The sequence below is a fragment of the Catharus ustulatus genome, chromosome 1 (assembly GCF_009819885.2).
Source record: "Catharus ustulatus isolate bCatUst1 chromosome 1, bCatUst1.pri.v2, whole genome shotgun sequence".
Lineage (NCBI taxonomy): Eukaryota > Metazoa > Chordata > Aves > Passeriformes > Turdidae > Catharus > Catharus ustulatus.
Genome location: NC_046221.1, coordinates 53,241,375 through 53,264,307, shown reverse-complemented (window position 1 = coordinate 53,264,307; position 22,933 = coordinate 53,241,375). Strand labels below are relative to the sequence as shown.

General features: G+C 37.5%; 1 protein-coding gene across 1 annotated transcript in view; it reads left to right on the top strand.

The window, feature by feature from the left end:
- Nucleotides 1–22,933, top strand: part of CNTNAP2 (contactin associated protein 2) — a 1,181,910-nt gene that overhangs the window by 726,981 nt on the left and 431,996 nt on the right. Inside the window, 1 exon segment of the mRNA XM_033052691.1 lies at nt 6,511–6,682. Within this exon segment, the coding sequence (XP_032908582.1) occupies nt 6,511–6,682 (172 nt within the window).

Below are 22,933 nucleotides of genomic sequence, written 5' to 3'. Positions count from 1 at the left end.
GTGGATCAAACTTTTCTTTCAGTGTCTTCTCCTATATATTAACATGTGAAACATTAACTATATCTTCAATCTAAGTACATTGTTAGGCATTGAATTTGAGTTCTGTTCTGTGGGTTCAGAATAATGTCTTTTAACTCTATTTGATATATATAGAAAATTTGATTACTTGACCCTTCAAAGAGACTGTGCTGCTATTTATCCTGACAAATAAAGAGCTTTGTTTCCTTTCTCTGATTCTACATAGCAGGAGACCTGGGCATATACTTGAAAACCCTATCAATAAAAATCACTGTCAGACTTGAAATCAGTCAGTTTTTTATTGATTATCCTCCAACTAACCATGCAACTAGTTAAAGACAATATGAATTACTGGTTAGATAGCGAAGATACTAGTTACTATTTTTTTTAATTTAGCGTATTTATTGTATTAAAGAAGTAAAATATCAAGCACCATCTGTATGCAGTCATTGGCACATCATTAACTTACAAATAATGTAAAAGGAAAAAAACCATAATGCCATAAGGAAAAATTGCCTTCTTGTTACAATAGAATTTGTATTACCTTTCAAAGAAAATCTGAGTGTTTAATATAAGGGTACAAAATAATCTCTGATTGTACATCCAGAATCTACTATGATATTTCATTCTTAGGTCAGATCTCAAAAATGAGTTCTGCATCAGGTGTTCTGACTATGCATATATTCCTCTGTTACTATGACGTGAACCTGAATGTATTCTTCCTTGAACTTCCTTTTATAGAATGCTTTTGGTAGAACCTTACTCAGTTCATTTGAAAAGAGACATAATAGATCTTCACGCTGGAAAAGGAATATGTTTTTAATTTCATAGTTCCTTTATTGTATTTCTTATAGTTTATTTAATTCATTTATTTTATTATATTAAAGTGATTTTCAACCCCCAAAAAATAACATTAATTTAAACTTAAGTTTTTCTGTTTTTTCTTGAAAGCTTGAACTAAAACCAGGACCTAGAATTTGGTTGTTCTGTGTTTAGTACATCAGAATGAAGTCCTGGAAACAATTTTTCTTGAACACTGGAAAATTCAGATTTAATCCATGTCTGACCTTTGCAGTATAATCCCTCTCTTTTTGGTTTTAAATATGAAAAATAAAATGGTAATGTACAGATTCTTTATGTCAGAAATTACAGGATAATGTAGTCTACCTGATTTAGAGTGGTGTTTGTACACATAAGCATGAACACTTTTTGGTCTGTGCAAACTGAATTTTATGTGCATTTTGAAAATGTACACAGTTTCTTGTCAACAAGAAGATCAATGAAATGCTGTCCAAATTGTTCATCCATTACTTAGCCTTCCTAGTGTCAGCATTACTGTCAGCTTTAGTTGGACAATTCATTTATTTAAAGTTTCATACACTGTGGGAAAGACGAAGTGAATCATGCCTCAATAATGGGAATCTGGAAGGGGAAGGTATTTTCTTGTGTATTGAATTAAAACCACAGGGTACTAGATAATTTTGAGGTTTGCATTTGAGGGAGAAGCCTTGCCCCAAATGATTCTCACCAGAATAGTCTTAAATGTCCTGGTCTCACCAAAATTAATGGGCATTAGACTGGATACCTGGCAGTTCTATAACAATGTTGGTAAGACTTATGAAGTTACTTTTCTTCTTTTTTGTGAGAAGCATATAGTTGAAAAAACCCATTCTTCCATTCCCTGTGAAGTGGGAATTGTTTTTTGAAATTACCTCTTAGCATAACTATCTGTTAGAGTATAGCATGGCTGAAATGCTTTGACACCCAGGAAATCCTGCAGATATATTATGAAATGTGCTGTACTAGTGCATAAAAATCCTGCCCCTTCCAGTTTCTTACATGGCCAGAGATAGTAAAGGGAATAGCAGCAAGACAGGTGAACAAAGACATTTGCATGGGAAAATTATAGTCTTCATCCATCGATCGATACAAAAAAATTCAGAATCCTAAGCGATTAACACTCAGTGTAAACCACTCTTGGATAATAGAGAAAAGCTTGACTTAATGTACAGTAATTTCACGAATACGAGCTGCACCATTTTGACGAAAATTTTGCTCCTACACCGGAAATGCGGCTTACACTCAGGAGCGGCTAATATGTGAATAATTTTTTGACATTTACAACCCTGAAAATGCCAACCAGGGTGCCGAGTCGAGCACCTGTCAGTAAAACCCAGGATTTCACGATTGTTACAAATTGGTTACTGTGTTGCACGACCAGTGGGGCCAGCTCAGTGCCAGCAGCACGGGGGGGCGGAGGGAGGCAGGGGAGCTCCCTCCTTCAGGCAGGGGAGAGGCAGGGGGCTCTGTGCTGCCATCCCCGCGACCCGTGGGGTAAGCGGGGGTGCTCCTTCCCCTCCTGCCTTTGCCGTCACAGGTGCCGGCGGGCTCCGTCCCCACCTGCTGCCAACCGCCATGGGTGCTGGCGGACTCTGTCCCTGCCTGCCACCACAGGGCAGCGCCGGGCCGGGGTGAGCGAGCCTAGTGGTAGCGGCGGCTGGCCCTGAGCGGCCTCGCTGAGCGGCCCTACTGAGCTGGGCCACCTGGCCCCGTCGGCAGCCCCGAGTGGGCCGAGCCTGCACAGCCCAAGCCGAGCCAGTAAACCCCGCCATGCCGCCGTTCTGTTACTATTTGGCAACTTGGTTGCACGTGGGTCCTCACTGCGAATGACAGAGCGGCTTATAATCAGGTGCGGCTTATTTATGGACAAAGAACGAAATGTTTGCCAACACTCAGCGATGCGGCTTATAGTCCATGCGGCTTGTATTTGTGAAATTACTGTAGTTAGGTCAGGAGCAGCTGCCACTTCCAGCCCTCCATCCAACAACTCCCCCCTGTTCCAACCAGTAAACTCAAGGACATGGGCTCTCCACTGAGGCTGAGGGACCCAGCTGCCACTTTCCTGTGTGCAGGTTCAACCAGTAGCAAACTGCAGAATGTGTCAGAGAGCAATAATAGCTGTGCACTAATATAGTGCATACTTCAGATGCAGTGAAGCTAAGAGTCACATATTGAAATACCTCTGTGGTTAGTTCTGGAATGGTCTCAAATTCTTAAATCTAATAATACACTTTTAACTTAGATATTTAGTTCATACTCTTTTTGATGTTAACAGTGAATTGTGGCTCTTGGTTTTTATCTTATTTTTCAGTTAGTGATTGTAGAATAGTGGATAATTTTTCATTATATTCAGATACATCTGTGTAATTTCCTTGGCTTTGCAGGGTTTACATGAATATTACTGTTTAACCCAGTGCTGATAACCTTGTATTTAATATTTAAACCAAAGGAATTGTGGAAGAGCTCTGAACCTGAAGGTTATATGCATGCTTCCTGCCCTGCTCTGGTACTGCACTAAAGATCTAAATGAAAATGTGCTTTGTGTTATTTTGGGGACTCTTGCCTGGGAGGACTTCTAGGGTTCAGTGACAGTTCAAAAATTTACAATTATACTGAAAGAGTAAGCTGTTTAAATATAACTAGGGAAAGTGCCTGGTCGGAGCATGCAAATATTGTACAGTAATTTCACGAATACAAGCCACACCAATTTGACTAAGATTTTGCTCCTAAACCGGAAATGTGGCTAATAGTCAGGAGCGGCTAATATGTGAATAATTTTCTGACATTTACAACCTCAGAAGTGCCAGCCAGAGTGCCGAGCCGAGCTGCTGCAAAGTTGGCATTTTGCGATTGTTACAAATTGCTGCTCTGTTGCACAGCGGGAGTAGCCTGGCTGCCTGCAGGCAGCATGGGGGGTGGGGAGAGAGGCGGGAGAGCTCTCTCCTTCCCTCCTCTACCACAGCCCGGGGGAGAGACGGGGGGGCCCCGCACCGCCATTGCCGCGGTTCAGGGAGGAGAGGGGGGACCCGGGCCACCACTGCCACGGCTCTGGGAGGCGGCGGGGGACCCGGGCCACCCCTGACGCGGCTCTGGGAGGCGGCGGGGGACCCTGACCACCCCTGCTGCGGCTCTGGGAGGCGGTGGGGGACCTGGGCCGCCACTGCCGCGGCTCTGGGAGGCGGCGGGAGGGTCTGTCCCCGCCCGCCGCCGCGGGAGCAGGGGGGGCTCCATCCCTGCCTGCCACCACAGGGCAGCGCTGGGCTGCGGTGACCGAGCCCAGTGGCAGCAGCGGCTGGCCCCCAGTGGCCCTGCCGAGCGGCAGCGCTGGGCTGGGCTACCTGGCCCCGTCAGCAGCCCCTAGCGGGCCGAGCCTGCACAGCCTTAGCTGAGCCAGTAAACCCCACCCTGTCGCCATTCTGTTACTATTTGGCAACTTTGTTGCACGCGGGTCTTCGCTGCGAACGACAGAGCGGCTTATATTCAGGTGCACCTTATTTACGGACAAAAAATGAAATATTTGCCAACACACAGAGATGCAGCTTATACTCAGTGCGGCTTCTATTCATGAATTTACTGTACTTGCATCCACCTAACAACACAGAACTAAGTTATACTTTTGTCTCTCTACTGTTGGCTGTTAAGCCTTACATAAATCAGTTTAGTCAGTCACTATAAAGAACAATTTTTAAAAAGTAGGAGGCAGATATCTGAAAACCCTGTCCTCTTTTCATCAGATAAGTCACTAGCCAATGCCATACTGGAAAGACAATATAGGTCATGTCCCTACAACTTGATTTTTCTGCCTGTCCAAAATAACAATTCATATAGTCCATGCTTAGCAGTTTTTTTGGTTGGTTGGTTGGTGGTTTTTTGTGGGCTGGCATTTGATCTGATGAGGTTATTATGCACTAGTTAGGCATTTGGGAGATTCCAAGGAGCTTTTCCTTCTCCATCCAATGTGTGTGAGTGTGACGTGGTTATAGACATGTCTCATAGCAGTTTATGACTCCCTGTAATAGTGTCATATTTTTAGTCCAGAGGTGATATCAACTCAAGGCAAGCCCAGCTTCTTCAGATATCTGTCAGAGCTAACTTCTAGCATTGCCCCAGCTTAATTACTATAACATTCATAATTAATTCTGTGCCACCACCAGTGAACTCTGAAGTGAATGCTTACTGAAGTGAGTCAGGGAAATTTAGAAGTTACCAAAAGTCAATTTAGCGGATGGGCAGGATCACTTTAGAAACTTTTTTAAAGTATTAATGATAATATGAAGTCTCTGGCAAAGCTTTTTGGTTAAAATTTATCTTGATTAGATTTTGGCAAAGACTTATGTGTAACTAGTTGTGAGTTTTTTTCGCAATGGGTGCTGTATTAGGCATCATCTGACCTCAAGTACCTGTCGCTTGTTTTTCCACTTGTTACCTTTTTTTTCAGCCAATTCACCTATTTATGTGGCATGTGAAAACTGTATTCAAGAGCAAAATTTAAAATTAAGGGCATCACTTTTTTCTTCCACTGTTCAAATAGTATCAGTTTGATAATCTTTTATTCTCCTGTCTCCACAAATGCTATTGAAGAGGCCATTGGAGATTGGCAAGGTGGATAGAAAAGTGGGAGAAGAAATAGGAGCTGTAAAATCTGTCTTATCCAGCATAGCAAATTTGTACAATATTTACCCTTGTCAGACAAGTACTGCATGGTTGACCATCTACCTAGCTGAAGTCTGCAACACCATTGTGAATTTTTCAGGATTTTATCTTCTTTACCTTCTTTTCAGTAAACTCATCGTTCACCCCTCTCTTCCTTCCTGCTCCCATCTTAAATGGATTCTGTCTTTTTCATTGTTAAAGATTTGTAAGTAGTGAATGAGTCTCTGTACTGTCTTATCAAGGACATTTTTCTCAAGTAAATTGACACCTTTGCTTCTGAAGGGCATTCAGTTAAACAATTGCATACAAACATGCTCTGTCTCCCTGCCTTTTAGCCTGAGTAAGACACTAAGTCATTCTCATCTCTTGCAAACCACATTCAAACACACAAGAAAATGAATGTATGCAGAGCTTAACTGAAAATAATACAGAATGTCCTCAGATTCCTCAGAAGTTATCAAGGACATTAGATTTTAGGACTATTTTCAAGTTTACATAAAGATTCCAGCACAAGTATTTTTCACCCATGAACAAAAAAATCAAAATGACAAAGACTGGAAATCTAGTTCTAGAGAAGGCTGAACTGGAAATTCCCTTCATGGTTGCATTTTTTAGGCAGAAAAATCAGAGAAATTGGAATGTGAGTTCTAAAATATAGCAAGGAGATAAATCCTTTTCCTTCTCCAAGAATATTTGTATGAGAAAGAAGGAATGAAAAACATGCTTTTCTCATGGAGGAAAAGGTAGCAGAAAACTTCCATCCTTTCGACAAAAATTAATGAATCATCAGATGTATTGTATAAATTATTTCAGTTTGTTGACAATTACTTAAATCAATAACTTAAATAAATGTAAATTAAAACTTTATAATATTTTCTTAACACATTACTTTTATTCTACCCTTATCTAGGAAACCTGTGTTTCTTTTCCTTTGAAAAAATCCTGGCTTAAGTCATAGTAGATGAGGTTAATAATTCTCTTTATTTTGCTTCACTGCAGGGTTTCCTGTACAGATGAATGAATCGGATCACTCACTATTTGAGCATTCTTTTCAAGGATGCATGAAGAGTATTCATGTGGATGATCAGCTGGTGGATTTGCATGCAGTGGAGCAAGGCGAGCTGGGAAGCTTTGCCAATGTCACCATTGATATGTGTGCCATTATTGACCGGTAAGTTGTGGAGAGATCACCCATACTTTGATACACTGACATGTCCTTCATATTCTGAAAACATACAGTGATCCAGAAAAGATGGCCCTGATACTGCCGGTAATCATGTCAATGTGGCCCTTCCTACCTTTTTAGTAGTGGGAACCATACTTAGGTGATGGAGATGATGGCTTTAAATTGTAGACTGTGTAGGGTGCAGTGGAAAGCAGCGCTCAAATCTCTCCACTCACCAACAAAGAAGGAGGTGGAAAGTTCTTGTAAGTCAGGCTCAGCCTTTATGTCAATAATATGGCTGCCTTGAATAGAGGAAACTCCTCACACATTTTGTCTATTTCTTAGATGACTGTTATGGAGACCTTTTTGCAACTAGAAGTTGTGGCTCCTGGCTTCAGCCCCTTCTGGCTTTCCTGTGTTCCTCAGAGAGCTAAAGCAGGTCTGCATGCTTGCACATCAGTGAATGTAATGAATCCTTAAACTTAATTAAAGTAATGTTTACTGTGTTTGGGTTTTTTTTCCAGTCTGAAAGAGTAATTGAGAATTAGGGCAGCCTTTTGTTTTGGTACTACCTTTTCAACCATTTATCTGTATTAATTTTTGTTGCTTCTGATTCATGGTTCCTTTGTTGATGAAAAAAAGAATATATCAGGAAAGACACAAAGAACATGTAGCCCAACTCCTGAATGCAGGCAGCTTGGCTTATCATGAAAATTACCTTACATTAAAGACGTTGCAAGTCTCCTGGAAAGCTGGAAATGGCTTTTTCAAATAGTGCTCTGAAAGAAGCAAGGAGTACTAGAGCAGAGAACCCTGGAATTATTCAGGCAATAACCAACTACTGGAGTTCATGTTGCCTTCTAAAAGCAGGGCCAACTCCAAAGCTGCATCAGGTTATTCAGGACCAGTTTGAGCTTTGTATATCTCCAAGGATAAATGTTCTACTTGATCAGTGATTTTGGATATCATCTGCAAATATCTGCTTAGTTGTGGCAAAGAAATACATGTTTGTATAATTTCCTACTTTATTTTAAGAGATTCTCAGAGATAGCTGTTGCCGTGAAAAAACAAAATATTTTACTTTGGTCTTGTAAAATGCCTTCTCTTCCTGAAATGTAGACATCCATTTGCACTAAATGAGTTGTGGTAGGTTGACCATGGCCAGTAGCCAAACACCAACCCTATCTTTAGGGTTCCTCTTCCCTTTCCTGAGAGATGGGGAGAAAAACAAGAAAGGCAAAAAGATTGGTAGATTAAGAAAATAATGTCAGCTGGTGTTATAGTGATGATGTTAGTTTTGTCTCCTCACATGTATCTGAAATTAAAAATAATTTCTAGGGTCAGTATTTGTCAGTTTGAATTACTTGGTTTTGTTTTGACTATTTGGTTTTGTAAATGTAAACGGACTTGAAAGAAAAGACACGAAGATACAACTAATTAAGTCTACTTTCCCTCTAATGGATGCATTTAAGCTTATGCATCATTTTATATTGATCTCAATGATTGAACCCATTTATGCCAGTTTCTATTAGAAAAAAATCCTTTATTATAGCAAACTTTATCAGAATTAAGGTTTTGAAATATATTATGATGTAATTACAAGTAACTTACATAACTTATAGTGTAAGTTAATTAGTATCAAAGCCTTATGATACATTTATGAAATACAAGACTTAAGGCTTCCAATATGTTGAGCAGCTTATTTGGGAAGTTAACTTCTGGTAGAAGTTACTATTTAGAATCTATTTCTTTTATAACACATCATATACATCCAAATATTTCATATAATGCCATGTGCCACATAAAAGTGATACATATTGTCCTTTCATGATATGAAAATATTGTTATGCTTTCTATATTTTTGTGTATTATATATTAGGTTTATTATATATAGAAAAACATCTGTATTCATAACATAATTTGGCATAAATAATGGTATTTTATCTATGCTTATGTATGTATGTATTTCTATTATCTTTATATAAGAGAATATATTCTCAGTCTGTTTCTCTCTTCTAGGACCTTGGGCATTGATATCATCCTCATAAAAATTAAAATTGTATGTCTTATATTTATGCTTTTTAAGCACAGGAAGATTGTGTTGCAAGCAGAGTAGCAGTTATATCGTCACAGGAAATTAGACTAGTATCCAAAGAGTTGGCTTTGTTTCCAATGATAGAGATGTAATCAAGTTTGTTGTTTTCTCATGACCAAGTTTATTCCTTATTACTTTGCACTTTAGAACAAACCCTTTGGTTGAGAAGTAACCATGCCAGGCTTTAGATCTGACTGAATTTTCATGGCTGTCTTATTAACATCTGCAAATAAGAGTTTACAAGCACTTCTCATACAATATGCCATTATATATAACATTTTAATGTGACTTTCTTTTAAGGAATCCAAGTACCATGTGTGCTGTGTATCAATTCAATTTAACTTCCTTTGAAAGGGAAAGATACTTATGACTTGTCATAGTGGGATCTTCCTGCTTTTTTAAACTACTTTGGATCTGAATCATAAAAGCTTCAGTCATCATCATCATAAACATGGAAATTGCTTTCATAGCCACACTTCAGTAAAGACCCCCACTGGGCAAAAAGATAAGCTGTCACACTGAGTTATTCTTACAGCAGGCTTCAGTCATTTTGTTCAGGGGACAAAAGGTGACATTGTAAATGGTGGCATTTTTCATCATTAGCCAGAGTGGTTAGTAAGGATGGGAGAGTTTTCTCAGTAAAAACATAACAAGAGTCACTGAGGGTTTGTTGAGTTTTAACGTTGCACCTGCCAGAGGGTAGCTGCTTCCAAAGTCCCAGGTTCTGCTGAGCTAAACTCTGCCTGACATGGAAAAGGTTTCTGCATTTTTTTTCCAGCTGTTTTGAAAAATGTGAGAAGAATAATGATGTTAGAGTATTATACCTGTACTTGGGAGATACAAGTGTTGAACCAGTGTCTTTTTATTTTGTCTTCTCCTCCTCACATGAGCCTTTTTTTTTATTGCAAAGATTGCAAGCTGAGATCTAATTACACGGGAATTCAAAAGCTAAGGAACATCCTCTTTTTACCAGTAGTTAAATAGTACAAATGCATACAATTTCATGCAGGTATGAATAATTATAGGCAGTTAAAATGATACTGAGAAAAAAAATAGTCATCCCTATTTCTGTCCCTTAATTACCTATAATTGCATTATCAATGGAAGTTGCATTGTTGTCACAGTGATCCACATGCTGCATTGCATGTGACAGCACAGGTCCCTTTTCACCTCCTTTCCTTAACATTAGCAATCTGACTTCTTGTTACAGCCCAGATGGTAATGTTGTACTTTCAGATTTAAGCACAGGACATTGAACAGGAATTATTACTCAAAACTAATTTATCCTGGCAGTCTCAGAATTCCAAAACTTTACTGATTTTATTATGGCTAAAATTACAGATTTTAATCACAAAATCACAATGAGTGATTACTAAAATGATTTCAAAATAGAGTGTAAAATCTGCCATTGGAGATTATGCAGCACATAAGCCAATTTTAATGAAAATTTCTGTGTTCCATGTGAAAAAATTGGGGGAGAAATGAAAAATTTTCATGTGTCTGTTTCTGGTGTTCTATGAATGTGTAAACAGTGTGATTCTCTCTGTAACACACTGAGATGAATTAGATGCCATTTTTTGAGAATAATTTCACATTCAGATTAATTTAAGTAATCAGATATGTGCAGCAGAATATTTCTGGATGATTATTACTTACCTGCTGTGGGGATACAATCTGTATGACAGAGTGCCAGCCATCAGCTTTAATCCCATACAGCCACATTCTGTCAACTGATTTTTGATTGCCAATCAAAGTTTGAAATAATTCTTCTAAATAACAGAACGCAGCATATTGGTATATAAATATGGCCACAATGTAACTGGCAGCAAGAGAAAGTTTCTTTGGAGTTAAAAATTGTCATGCCAAGTAGTATAGAAGTTCTTCATTTCTGGATCTTTACGCACTCTTTAGGATTCAGCCCTTCCTTGCTGCTCTTCCCCTCTCTCTGCCAGTTCAGACAGACAGACATCATCCAAAAATGCTCTGCATGAGGAACAGATAATATAAGAATGATCTGAATGGAAACAAAGCCTTTTTGCAACTGCCTTTCAATGAGAGAGATTCAAGTGATAATTCATCTCAATCCAGAAAGGTGACTTTGTAAGCAGAGATTACACCTCAGATGACAATGCTTTTAATACTGTGGCACTTTTCTGGTATGTGCCAGAGTACACAGTGACAACTGCCATATTATTAACACAGATCAGTAGACAGCTAGGAGGTTACAAATTTTACAGAGCTAACCACAAAATAGGAGTAATTTAATTAGCTTTCTTTTTAAAGTATATCTTAGGTTTTTGCAAAATTTTTTTTCCTATGAAAAAATATCCATTCTCAAAAGAGGGGATGGGGAGAACATTGTAAAAATCAGGGAAAAGAAAACATGAAAAATATAAAAAATTTAATAAACTGGAGTTTTCCATGTGTTAACAAACCTTGTCCCTTGCATGTAGCTGGAAATATTTGAATAACTTGCAAAATTTAACAGAGTATATGCAGTATTGTGCTATCATCAAGAAATTGGCTGGACCTTCCAACTGTCATTAGTTAAAACAAGATCGCCCAAGCCAACAACAGAAAGACAGAACAAGATGGTGATTAGATCATGGAAGCATAAAAGAAAAAGAAAAAAAGAAAAAAAGAACTGTTAAATAACTTAATAGTGTAATCAGTAACTCTTTAAACAAATTAGAATAGTTTGAGATGTGCAGATGGTTTGAATGCTATTTTATTGCCTTTGCCATGTTTGTTTTTTCACTTTATCCTATATTACATAGGTTACAATAGTTAATAACATTCTTATGAGACTTTCAAGTAACTGTGGGTTGTACATCATGTTGTAGCTGGATGATTGAACATTTTAAAATCTCAGAAAATCCTCAGTTGTTCTTTGTCTTGTATTTAGTCCTATATAAACTCCACAAAGAGAGGAAAAAAATTTCATTTTAACTCTCAGGAATATTAATATATTTGTTATGATTATTATTTTAAATTGTAGGCAGCTGAAATCATTTTCTTGAGAAAGTGGATTACTTGTTCATGAAAAATACTTGTTTGTGCTACAAGAGCTAAGTCAGTAAACATTTAGGTATATTTGGAGGAGAAGCAGTATGTAAGGCAGAGTTCTGCAGATAATAAAGGTAGCCTCTGAGCTGCAGGATTGTTTTTCTCCACTGAAAAAAAATGTAACAGCATGGGGTTTGTTCTTGGGAGTCAAGCGGGAGAGAATGTGTCACTGTCGCCCAGCAGCTGTTCCCAGTGCATGGTCACCAGGAGCAGGGACAGCACGCTGGGTCTGCTGGCACAGGGACTACCTTGGGGTCAGTATCCCACAGGTCCTCCGCTAAAGGACGATGGGTGGAGGATGAGGCTGTTGCAAGTGGAATTATGAATGGAACACCCCATCAGCCTTCTGCACACCTCAGTCACAGTGCCTGGAACAGGATAAAAGGGAGCATCCTTCCACCTCCCACTGCCATAGTTGACCTGGAACCAGCCCAAATACATCAGAGAGAACTCCTTGAACTGGTAGAATCACCTGAAGCTGAGGGAGGAGAATTGGAGGTTGGACAGGTCTTCTGGAGGTGCTCCACTGCAAAACCAGCTCCCATCAGGGTCCCCTTCAAAGCTTATCTGAGGGATTAAAATCTATTTTCAGCTGCATAGTCATGGCAACACAAAGGGTATGCTTTAAGGAGCACTCTAGAACTCTCTGTCCTCATACTCTGCGTGGAATCAGGGGCGGCAGTCACAAGAAAAGAAGTGCAGAGGTGTTCAAGGGATTCCAGTGCTTGGAGCACACACTGCTGCCCTGCAAGGCACAGGAAAGATTCTTGCTTCCAGCATGGATCAGGTCAAGGCCATTTGCTTATTCTTGGAAGACCCCAACATGGCTCCAGGTGGGGCTGAATAGAGGTCAGGAATCTCCTGGGATATATGCCCATTGTGGGATGAGGTGGCAGGTCTTGTGTTATTCAGGGAATAGCTGATTAGCACCTTTGAGTCAGGAAGGAATTTTTCTCTGATGAAGACCAGCACTGGCTCTTGGCAGATTTTTGCCTTCCTCTGCAGCATCAAGCATGTGATGATAAAATATCTCTGGGCACTGTTTGCCAGGTTGCTGCCTGCTGCTCATGCCCCAAGAAGACAGGAAACCTCTTGTTCCCTGCAGCACCTTTTGCCTTCCTCTGCAGCACTAAGCACAGCCCTTGGCCTCCTTTGGCCCAATTTGACCAGATGCCTGCTTCTCTTGGGCTTCCCATCTGGTAGGAGGAAGCTTTCTAGACTTCGGTGGGCCCAGGGGCGGGTCCCATGGGTTACCTCTTGTCCTCGGTGACACTGAGCACAGCCCTTGTCAGGGCTTATCAGGGCTCCTCTGGGTCCCTGTGGCTCTGTTCCTGCCTACTGCGTTGCACCTCCAAGGCACCACTCATGCCCTGATTCTTTCTGGCTCTTTGTCTTCCAATCCCTTCACCACCTTCATTGTCCTTGGGATGCATTTAAGTACTTAAGCATCCTTTTTTAAAAGATGAGGCCACAGTTACAGGGGCTCCTGCCATCAAGGCACAGACCTGCTAATGTTTATTAATCTGGTAAGGATAGCAGGAAAGGATTTGAAGAAAATTTGATAATAGTGGCAAACTTTTAAAACATTATTTAAATAATGTTACAAGTTGTTTTGGTAAAACTTTGCTTTTTTTGTGGTCTGCTACAACATGATTAATATAGAAACAGCTTAATCAAATGGAATAATCTATAATTTAAAGAAGTCATGAACAAAATCTTTGTATGGAAATTAATTTCTTGCTTTTTCTTACATGCATTAGTTTGCTCAGGGGACTTGGTTGAATGTGTAGCTTGTATTACATTCATACATAATTATTATTTTATTCTCATTCTCCTGTGGGGAAGATGAGAGCACCGAGCAAACATCCACAAAGCTCTCTCGGACATGAAATTTATACTCTCACGAGAGTAGATGCTAAATATTTACCTGATCCCATAATAAAACTGTTGAAACTAGCTCCCTGGTTACTCAACTGAGTTCTGAAGTCGAACTGCTTTGATGACTCTCTCAAGTTATTCATCACTTATTGCTCCTCATCAGTTCATAACTGAAACAGGTATTATAAGATGCAGATTGCTTATTTTTAGGTGGTTAAGATATCTTCTCCTGGATGAACAGTGCTGTTACTCATAATGAAACTGTCTATACATTCATTCTAAAAAATAAAGGAAACCAGATTGTTGTCTCAATTTTCAATTTTACAAAAAAATTTGACCAATGCAAAGAAATTTCTGGAACTGTCTGTATTACTACTAATCTTCAAATAAGACTAAAATTTCAGCATCCTCTCATTTCCATTTATTGACTATGAATCTCTTAGATACGAATATCAATACTTCCACTATTTTTTCCCACTAAAAGGAAATGGATAATCATAATCAAAACAAGTAGACTGTCTGTCTACTACTGATTGCAATATATTTGATTATATTCTATAATTATGAGGCATACTAATATTTCATAGATATAACATAATGCTATAATAAGTAATAATGGCACATACTCTAAATATTTTTTACATACTAGATATACAATTATTGTAGGCATTTTCTTTCTGTACAGTACAATTATGATTCTGACCAGTTTTATGACTGCAGCTCTGAATTTGTAATCAGGTATCAAGTTATGAGTAAATTTAACAAATTCACTAGAAGCATGTGCATCTGAGGGATAGCCAGTCCTATTGGATTGCTAGAATTTGTACTGGATATGTTACGAAGAATTATATCATGGAATAACAATTTCATAATCTGGCAATATTTTCAGGAGTAATAATTTGGAGCAAATGTCTGTCTTACTAAAATGTTGGGTCCATCTCTTGTTCATACAGGCAAGCAATAAAGAGTAAGTAATTTATCTTGTATAAAACGCTGCTACAAATAACTATAGCCACTTGTGGATGGACTGACTTTTAGCAGATATTGCCTTACTGTTCAGTTCCTGCTGGATTTACATTATTTCTTTTTTCTTCAGAAATCGTTCTATATTTAAAATGAGCATACTGAACTCATGCAAAATATTCTGGTGAGAGCCTAAAGAAATAGGGTTATAAGCCTAATAGATTAGAACTGGTCTTGTAGTAGTTATAGGCTGCTCTTTAAAACATGAAATAAAAAGGAATTGCCATAATTGGAGATCATTAGTAATAGTAATAATGTCTAGATATGTGCATTAGGCTTAATATTGTCTCTGTATCTCTCCAGCTTTCTTTTCTCAAAAAGAAGTGCTTATTTCAGTATTTCTGCTGGTAGTGAGTGCTAGCTAGTGATTTGACACTTTCAAAAAATGACATTCATGGAGAAAGGTGTTATTTCCTGTTCAATATCATATTTCTCCCAGATACTGATTTCACATATCTTTTACAGAACAATACAGTGCCAACTAAAAGTAAATAAATGTGATCAAATCCATTTCTACTAGCACATTGGACAGAGCAGGTTCACCTTACTTGTTTTATGCTTTTCTCTAGCCAGCAATATTAAATTTTGAGTATCCCGGTATTTCTGTTGTGTTTCTCATTACCTCTTCCTTGAAAGAAAATGCAGCAAGAGAAAGGTTACGGCCTAGATTATTTACAGTATTTGCATGTGCTAATGCTCCCCTAAGCTTTGTGACTCTCTGCCTGTGGCAAGGAATCACGAGGGAGAGACTTGAATTCTGCTAAATTAGCAGACATAGGCATGGAAGAATGGGACTAACCACAGACCAAATACAGAGCAAGGTATTGAGATGAATGGCCTAGAAATATCTCAAATGAGAACATACATATATGTCATAACGAGTGGAGAACTTAACACACAATCCTTGTATTTACTTCAGGACGTGATATGTTTAGTTGGAGGATGCAGAAGGGTTTGACAGCAGAGTGAAGACAGATTTGGTTTTTCTCTTGCTTGTTATGTAAACTTTACATGGTGAAGCAGATGGATGTTTTGGGGTTTTTTCTGTTTAAGTTTCTCTGTAGGCACATAAGTAGTTTTGGAGCCATATGGTGGTTTACCAGGATGACACATAAACATTGAGACTTGACCACAATTTGAACTCTGCCTCTCTAGTTCCACATCAAACCTATTTCCAGTTAAATTGATCTTCCTTCCTGCATTATGTTGAATAGATTTAAAGCTAATGCACAAAAAGTTTATGAAGCATTGTAGTATTTGTGAGTCTGCAGATTTCTATTGTGTATCAAATTAAAAGCAGGTAGAAATTCTTGATGAGAAGTTGAGTCAAAACCTAACCAGATTTCTTCTAAGAAATTGGAAAGAACAAAAGTCCTTGGAGGAGTATGTGTCAGATGCTACTTGCTTAATCCTTGATATCTTCCTGGAAAGTTGGTTTAAGTGAACTAAATAATATAAGGTTTTGGTAAACAGGTCTTCATTCATTCCCTGTAAATGCCACCAGTAGAGTAGATTAGATAATATTAACTGTTTTTAAAGACTGCAGAAAGGAAATTAATATTGAATAGAGATCTAGATTAGGAGAGATATGAAGAGAACTGGGTTTCACTAGAAGGAAAATACTTAATCTATGCAGTAAATGTGTTCTATTTTTCCTGGTATAATATTAAAAAAAAAAAAAAAAAAAAAAGATTAAAAATAACACAAATTGGAGCCTTACAAGTGATCCCAAAAGTAAAGTTATTTTTCCAAGACCTGTTAATTTAAAGGAATACTTAATGGAGCAATGCTTAATTTACAACTGTAGAATAAATATGTTTTATATTTGCCATTTCCAAGACATTTTAGAGGTGAAGTATATTGCCAGAACAAAAAGAGAAAAATTCATTGCTATAACATTTCTTCCAGAATTTTGTATTAAATCTATACTTGTATATTTGCAAAAAAACTTTTACTAGCACGTAGTTCTTTCAATTTCTGTTACAAAAAAATCTCAATTTTGAGGAATAAGATTACATTCTATGGAACTCTCTTATAAAACAGTACTGAAAATGATGTTTCTGATGTTTCTTTCTCCTTTATGGTCTCTAAAGGTCTAGTTACCTTTTAAAATTATATTTTCTACTAATACTATGATAAGATCTCTCCTGCATGGTATGGTGTCCATTGTATTAAGTTTACTCATCTGAAACATTGCTCAAGGGGACAGTAGCTATAATACCTGTTCTTTTATTAATATCGGGTTCAGGACCTCCACAAACAGTAATAAGCTTTTCACAATACTGAAAAATCACTTTCTTCTAGTGGTTTCTTATTTTCACTTTAGATCAATCATACCATCAATGGTTAACTACTCCAGTGTTTAGTCAAATAAGCCCCCATACATTTATTTTGCACATTTAGTACTGACAGCATTTACTTGGGCTAGTCATGCCAATTTTTTTAAACTTTTACGTTGGTAGTTGTCAGCATGTTTCAACTTTCTACTATTTCACTGGTCATATGACCTTTACTCAGAAAATGGCAGAAAATAAATGATGACTTTAACTCTGTGACTGTAACTCACTCTCCTTTATCTGCTTATATAGTAGTGACCTTGTGTATCTTATTCATAGAGTCTTATTTTAACTGTTCTGAAAGCCTTCATTTTATTGTTGTTGCCTCCTAGAAATGCCTTTACATCTGTCTTACTGACTCTATCTTCCTTTCAAATTTTGTAGAATATATTCTTCTCCATTTCTCATAACTTAACGTTTTTCTCTCTCTGCTATTTTTGTTATTTGACTGTGGAACTATTATTTATCTCTGTGATACATTTCATAATGTAGTTTGTATGAAAAGTGCTCCACAAAGTATAGCTGCATTGTATCATTTCATGAAAGTACACAGTGGTTTCAGTAGTTTCCTTTGAACAATAAAATTACGTTTTGAAAGAAGTAAAGTTCTTGATTTAAGTGTATAATGCTAGTACTTAATGTTAGAAATACATTTGAGCACACAGTATTTTGTCCTTGAAAAATATGCTTTCTCCTTTTTTAATGCCACCAGTCACTTTCATGTATTATTTAAACCTAACAGATGTATACCTATGGGGTCCACTTATTTTATCCTACCAAAGTACAAGCAGTCAAGGAAAATGCAGTTGCTAATCACTGTAATGTGAAGTAGTTTTTTAAAAGTCTGTGCCTCTGTTGAAATAGGTACAGTAATTTCACGATTATAAGCCACACCATTTTGACTAAAATTTTGCTTCCAAACCGGAAGTGCGGTTTACATTCAGGAGCGACCAATATAAGAACAAATTTTGGAAATTTTGCAACCCGGAAGTCTGAGCCAGCAGCAGCCCTGAGCCGAGGTGGAGCCCGCCCAGCCCCAGGCAGCAGGGCAGCGGCGGCGCAGCGGCAGTGCTGCCCAGGCCTGGAGAGTGCAGCGTTGGCACCAACCGGGCATGCCCCTCTCCCACTTCCCACCGGCACTGGCCGGGCACGCCCCTCTCTCGTTTCCCAGCAGCACCAACCGGGCAAACCCCTCTCCCTCTCTCTGGCAGCCGCCCTGAGCAGAGTCGAGCCAGTAAACCCCATGATCACACGATTCTGTTACTAATTGGCAACTTTGTGAAAGTTGCACGCGGATCCTCACTGTGAACGAAAGTGGTTCTTTCAATCCAGTGCGGCTTATTTATGGAGGAAAAACGAAACATTGCTGACACCCCGGAAGGGCGGCTTATAATTGGTGCAGCTTGTAATCGTGAAATTACTGTAGTTTATTATCCTAGAATATGAGAGAAAGGAAGAGAGACAGAGACAGAAAAGGAAAGAAAGAAAGAAAGAAAGAAAGAAAGAAAGAAAGAAAGAAAGAAAGAAAGAAAGAAAGAAAGAAAGAAAGAAAGAAAGAAAGAAAGAAAGAAAGAAAGAAAGAGAGAAAGAAGAAAGAAAGAAAGAAAGAAAGAAAGAAAGAAAGAAAGAAAGAAAGAAAGAAAGAAAGAAAGAAAGAAAGAAAGAAAGAAAGAAAGAAAGAAAGAAAGAAAGAAAGAAAGAAGGAAAGAAAGAAAGAGAGAAAGAGTTTTAGTGAAGGAGTTGAGGAATGTGTAGAACTTTAAAGAGTGAAGTGTTTATAGGCTTAAAAAGTAGAATTGGAACCTGTAAGCATTGCTTTACAAAGGTTTGAGGGGCTTGAACTGTGCTTTCTCATGTTTTGGCAGAACTGCTACTTTCATTATAAAGTTTACTGGTTTTGCTATAAAAAGTGATGGTTGCTACAGAAATCTTAGGTTAGGATGAAGAGTAAATTGACTTAAAAATGGGAAACTAGACTTTTAAACTGGACAGACGTATAAGCCACATAGCTGTTTAAATGGTTTAAGCCCAAACTAAATCCTTGGGGCAAAAGGGCAAAGAGTTGAACACAGGAAAAATAAAAGGGTTTTCTGCATCAACAAATCCTATACGATCAGTAACTTTGTGCTTTTAAGTGAGGAAAGAACACTCAGACACCAAAGCCAAATATTGCTCCTGGACCTCTACACAACTCCTAGGCTTTTATAAAGGAACAAGTTGCTTTAGATTTGGTGCATATCTAAAATAGTCTACCCTGTAAGTCGATGTTGTTTCTAGTAGTTTTAATTGGGTAGAGCATATGAACAAATTGTGAGTGCTATATCAAAGAAGAAAGTACTTAAAGCTCCAGTGCTGATATTTGATGATAAGAAATCTGTCTTTTTTTTTTTTTTTTTTTTTTTTTTTATGAAAGGAACCTTTAGATCAACTTCTCCCTCTTTCAAGAATAATTGATTTGTGGCAGGGGCTGCAAAGTGTGTTCTCTGTATTGTTGAATGTGTTTCTAAATGCTGGTTGGTTATATGATCAGTGGTCATAGAATATTCATTAACCATTTTCAGCTCCAGTGTAAATGAATTTAAAATATTCTAATTTTATGGTAATTATGGACAAATAGTAGGTTTGGGTCAGAAAAGTTTTGGAAGGAAGCCACTTTACCCAGAGAGAAAATGTAAAGGCTAATATACTATGAAATTAATTTCTACAAATGATATAATATTTTGCCTTCAAAATAACTGGCAGGAATTAAAATAATGGAATAGTGATGTATCGGAACTTCTGCATAATACATACTTATCATGATTCTTGCTGTGGCATTCTGAAAATACTGGATCAAAACAAATGTTAATAGAAATACAGAAAAACCTTCATCTAGGCTATGCATCTATATTTTTTAAGGTCCCAGATACTCTATTGTATTATAAAATGGGAACTCAAATATAAATGTCAACTTGAGCTGGTTAATGCTAAATTTTGCAGTTTACTTATACCTTGGTGTTCAGAAGACAGAAAAAAAAACCATTTTGGCACATACTCATGACATAGTCCAGTCATCCTCTGTGTCATGTTCTGGTTACTCAGGCCTTTTGCTCCAATTCCTCTGAACTATAGTGGTTTAATTGATAAAGTAGCATAAAATGCTCCCTGCTAAAACATACTGATGATACCACTCAATGAAAAAAAATATGACAGAAGTCCGTCATAGGGATATAAACAGGTATCTTCATGAGATCTTTGAATAAAACAAGAAAATTGTAATAAGGTGAAAAATTACCTACTTGTCATTAGTAGGATTTAGTACATAGCATTTTGGCATTTAGGTAAATTATTCCTTTCCTTCTTGGAGGCTTTGAGAACTGTGAATGGCTAATTATCAGAGCAAGCACTGTGCTATCCAGCAGTGCATTAGAATATTCATACTATAGTCCCTTCTGTCTGTGTTTCTAAGGTTTTCAACATGTACTTCAGAAATCCTGAGCAGGGATACTCAGTGATAATTGCAGACAGTGTTTTTGCTAAATTTTCCAAGATATCTCTCATTAGAATTATAGGCAAATTAAATCACTCTGTGGGACTCAAAGAAAAGATTGTCATGAATTACAGTCAGAACAACCCAATAAAACCACTTAGCTGAAGCATTCTGCACTACAGAAAATAAATATGCTTACTACATGAATACTTCATAAGTGATATCTTCTCCTATTTAGCTTTTATTTTCTTGTTTGTTTTTTTTAAGGACAATTTTCATTTATCTATTTCAAGATATAGAAAGCTTCTATATCCTCAAATAATTGCTCACTAGTGGTTAATTTTCTTCTGAGTTAAAAATATGTATCTTATTTCAATTCTCTATTTGTTTAGCTTCAACTTTCAGTTCTTAGTACCAGTTTTCTACCTAAAACGAAAAATGAAGTCCTCCTCAAAAATTTCTTCATTGTGCACACAAGAAGGTTCTGTGAATAAACAGGTGAATTTATGAAACTCATATAGTTCTTTCTAACCTTTTGGAATTCATCAATATTATTTTTTTCTAAAAATAAGCTTGTAGCCCAGACACGTGATTTTTGCCATTACTAGTGACAGAAATCGTGAGAAAAGCTTTATGTTGGCCTGAGAATACAGGGTCCCAGGGCACGTCTGGGTTTGCCTCGCGCTAACAGTTGCCAGTGGCCATGTGTGGAGTGGCACCTGCTCTGGATGGATTTCCTTTTGGTGAATTCCACAGATGAAGCCTCCATGAGACCTGCAGCTATGGATAGTTGTTGTGCAACTTTCAAACATCAGGTTGGGAATAAAGAAAAAGGACTGTAGTCAGAAATGTATAAAAGTAGCCACAAGGGAGAAAAAAATTAACTTGATTATTCATAGACTTTTATCTCTATTAATTAGACAATTTGAACTATTATACTTTTAGTATTAGCTGGACTGACATGGAATTTTTACCTCCATTTGCCATATATGTTCATTTTTGCTCACTGCAAGATTTTGAGTGTAGTAGACAGAACTAGGAGCAGGATTATAAGTAAAGGTCTCATTAATCCAGTATGATTACGCACGTTTTTCTTTTTATAGTCTTCTGTTATGTACATGGGGCTCACATTTCTTCTCTTACATGAAACATCATTTTTCAAGTCTAGACTTTTCCATTGCTGATTCCACAGTACTGTCTTTTCATCTAAAGTTTTTATTCCAAGAAAATTATTGCATTCAAGTGTATGAGAATGTAAACTGACAATCTTCTCAGCTAATTTTTTTGGTGCTCTCAGATACAATTTGCCTCACCCTAAAAAGTTTGGAAGATCACTACAATAGTTGCTACTTCATATCACTGAAGCTGTTATTCAATAGAATATATTTTGTTATTGTTTTAGCATGAGTGATTCTGCTTCTGTGTAAGTATGAAGAAGAATAATGGTAATTCACTAATCCACATTTTTCTGTATTATAGTTTAGTTTTACTCTTCTGATCTGGTGTCAGATGTTCAATACCATTAAGATTTTATTTACCACAGTATATCTTCCTATGTTTGTAAAGAATAACTTGTTTGTTTGTTTATAATTGATGTCTTTAATTTCATATTAGTGCAGGTAATAAGTAACACAGTCTGTACTCTCTCCCAACAATTATGTAAGCATTCTGAGACTTCCCAGCACCATTTTTCTGTGTTCCTTGAGGTGTCATGTGGTGCAAGATGCAGACTCTCCTTTGCATCTTACCCTAAATAATCTTGTAAATATTTGCTTGATACTTAGATGTGTTCATAATTTTCTTCCCAGTTTAGAATCAGGACTTTTTAAGCCACAGTGTGTATATATTACCAGTTGTCACTATAGAGTCTTTGCTAGAAGTTCATGAAATTATGCTATAATCACTCATACTTAAGAAAAATCATCAGTTTCAGCCCAGGGACCTATTCATCTTTCAACCTGCTGTCTTATGTAGGACTGCCTTAAGCAACATGTTTCTGCTAGCAAGTTTTTATGTAGAATTCATAGGAACATTAAAGCTCTTTTACCAATGGAGCTTTAGACCTCCAGCATATGTTTTACAGGTTGAAATACTACAAAATTACAGATTTTTTCCTACATATATATTATAGGTTTTGCAACTTTGTATGGTACTACTTTTTTTCCAAAACCCCAAGCAGTAGCTAAGCAAGATACCTGTGGGTATTTTGAAATTGCCTGTGGGTAGATAATGACAATATTAATATTCAAAGAATTCTGCTGAAACAGAAAGCAAAGAAAACGTACTATGGGATTTGTCCATATGAGTCAAATCAATGGATGATCACTGCACTTTACGTAACCTCAGAGCTGTGAAAACTATTAAACTGCCTGTGCAATTTTTGAATGAAA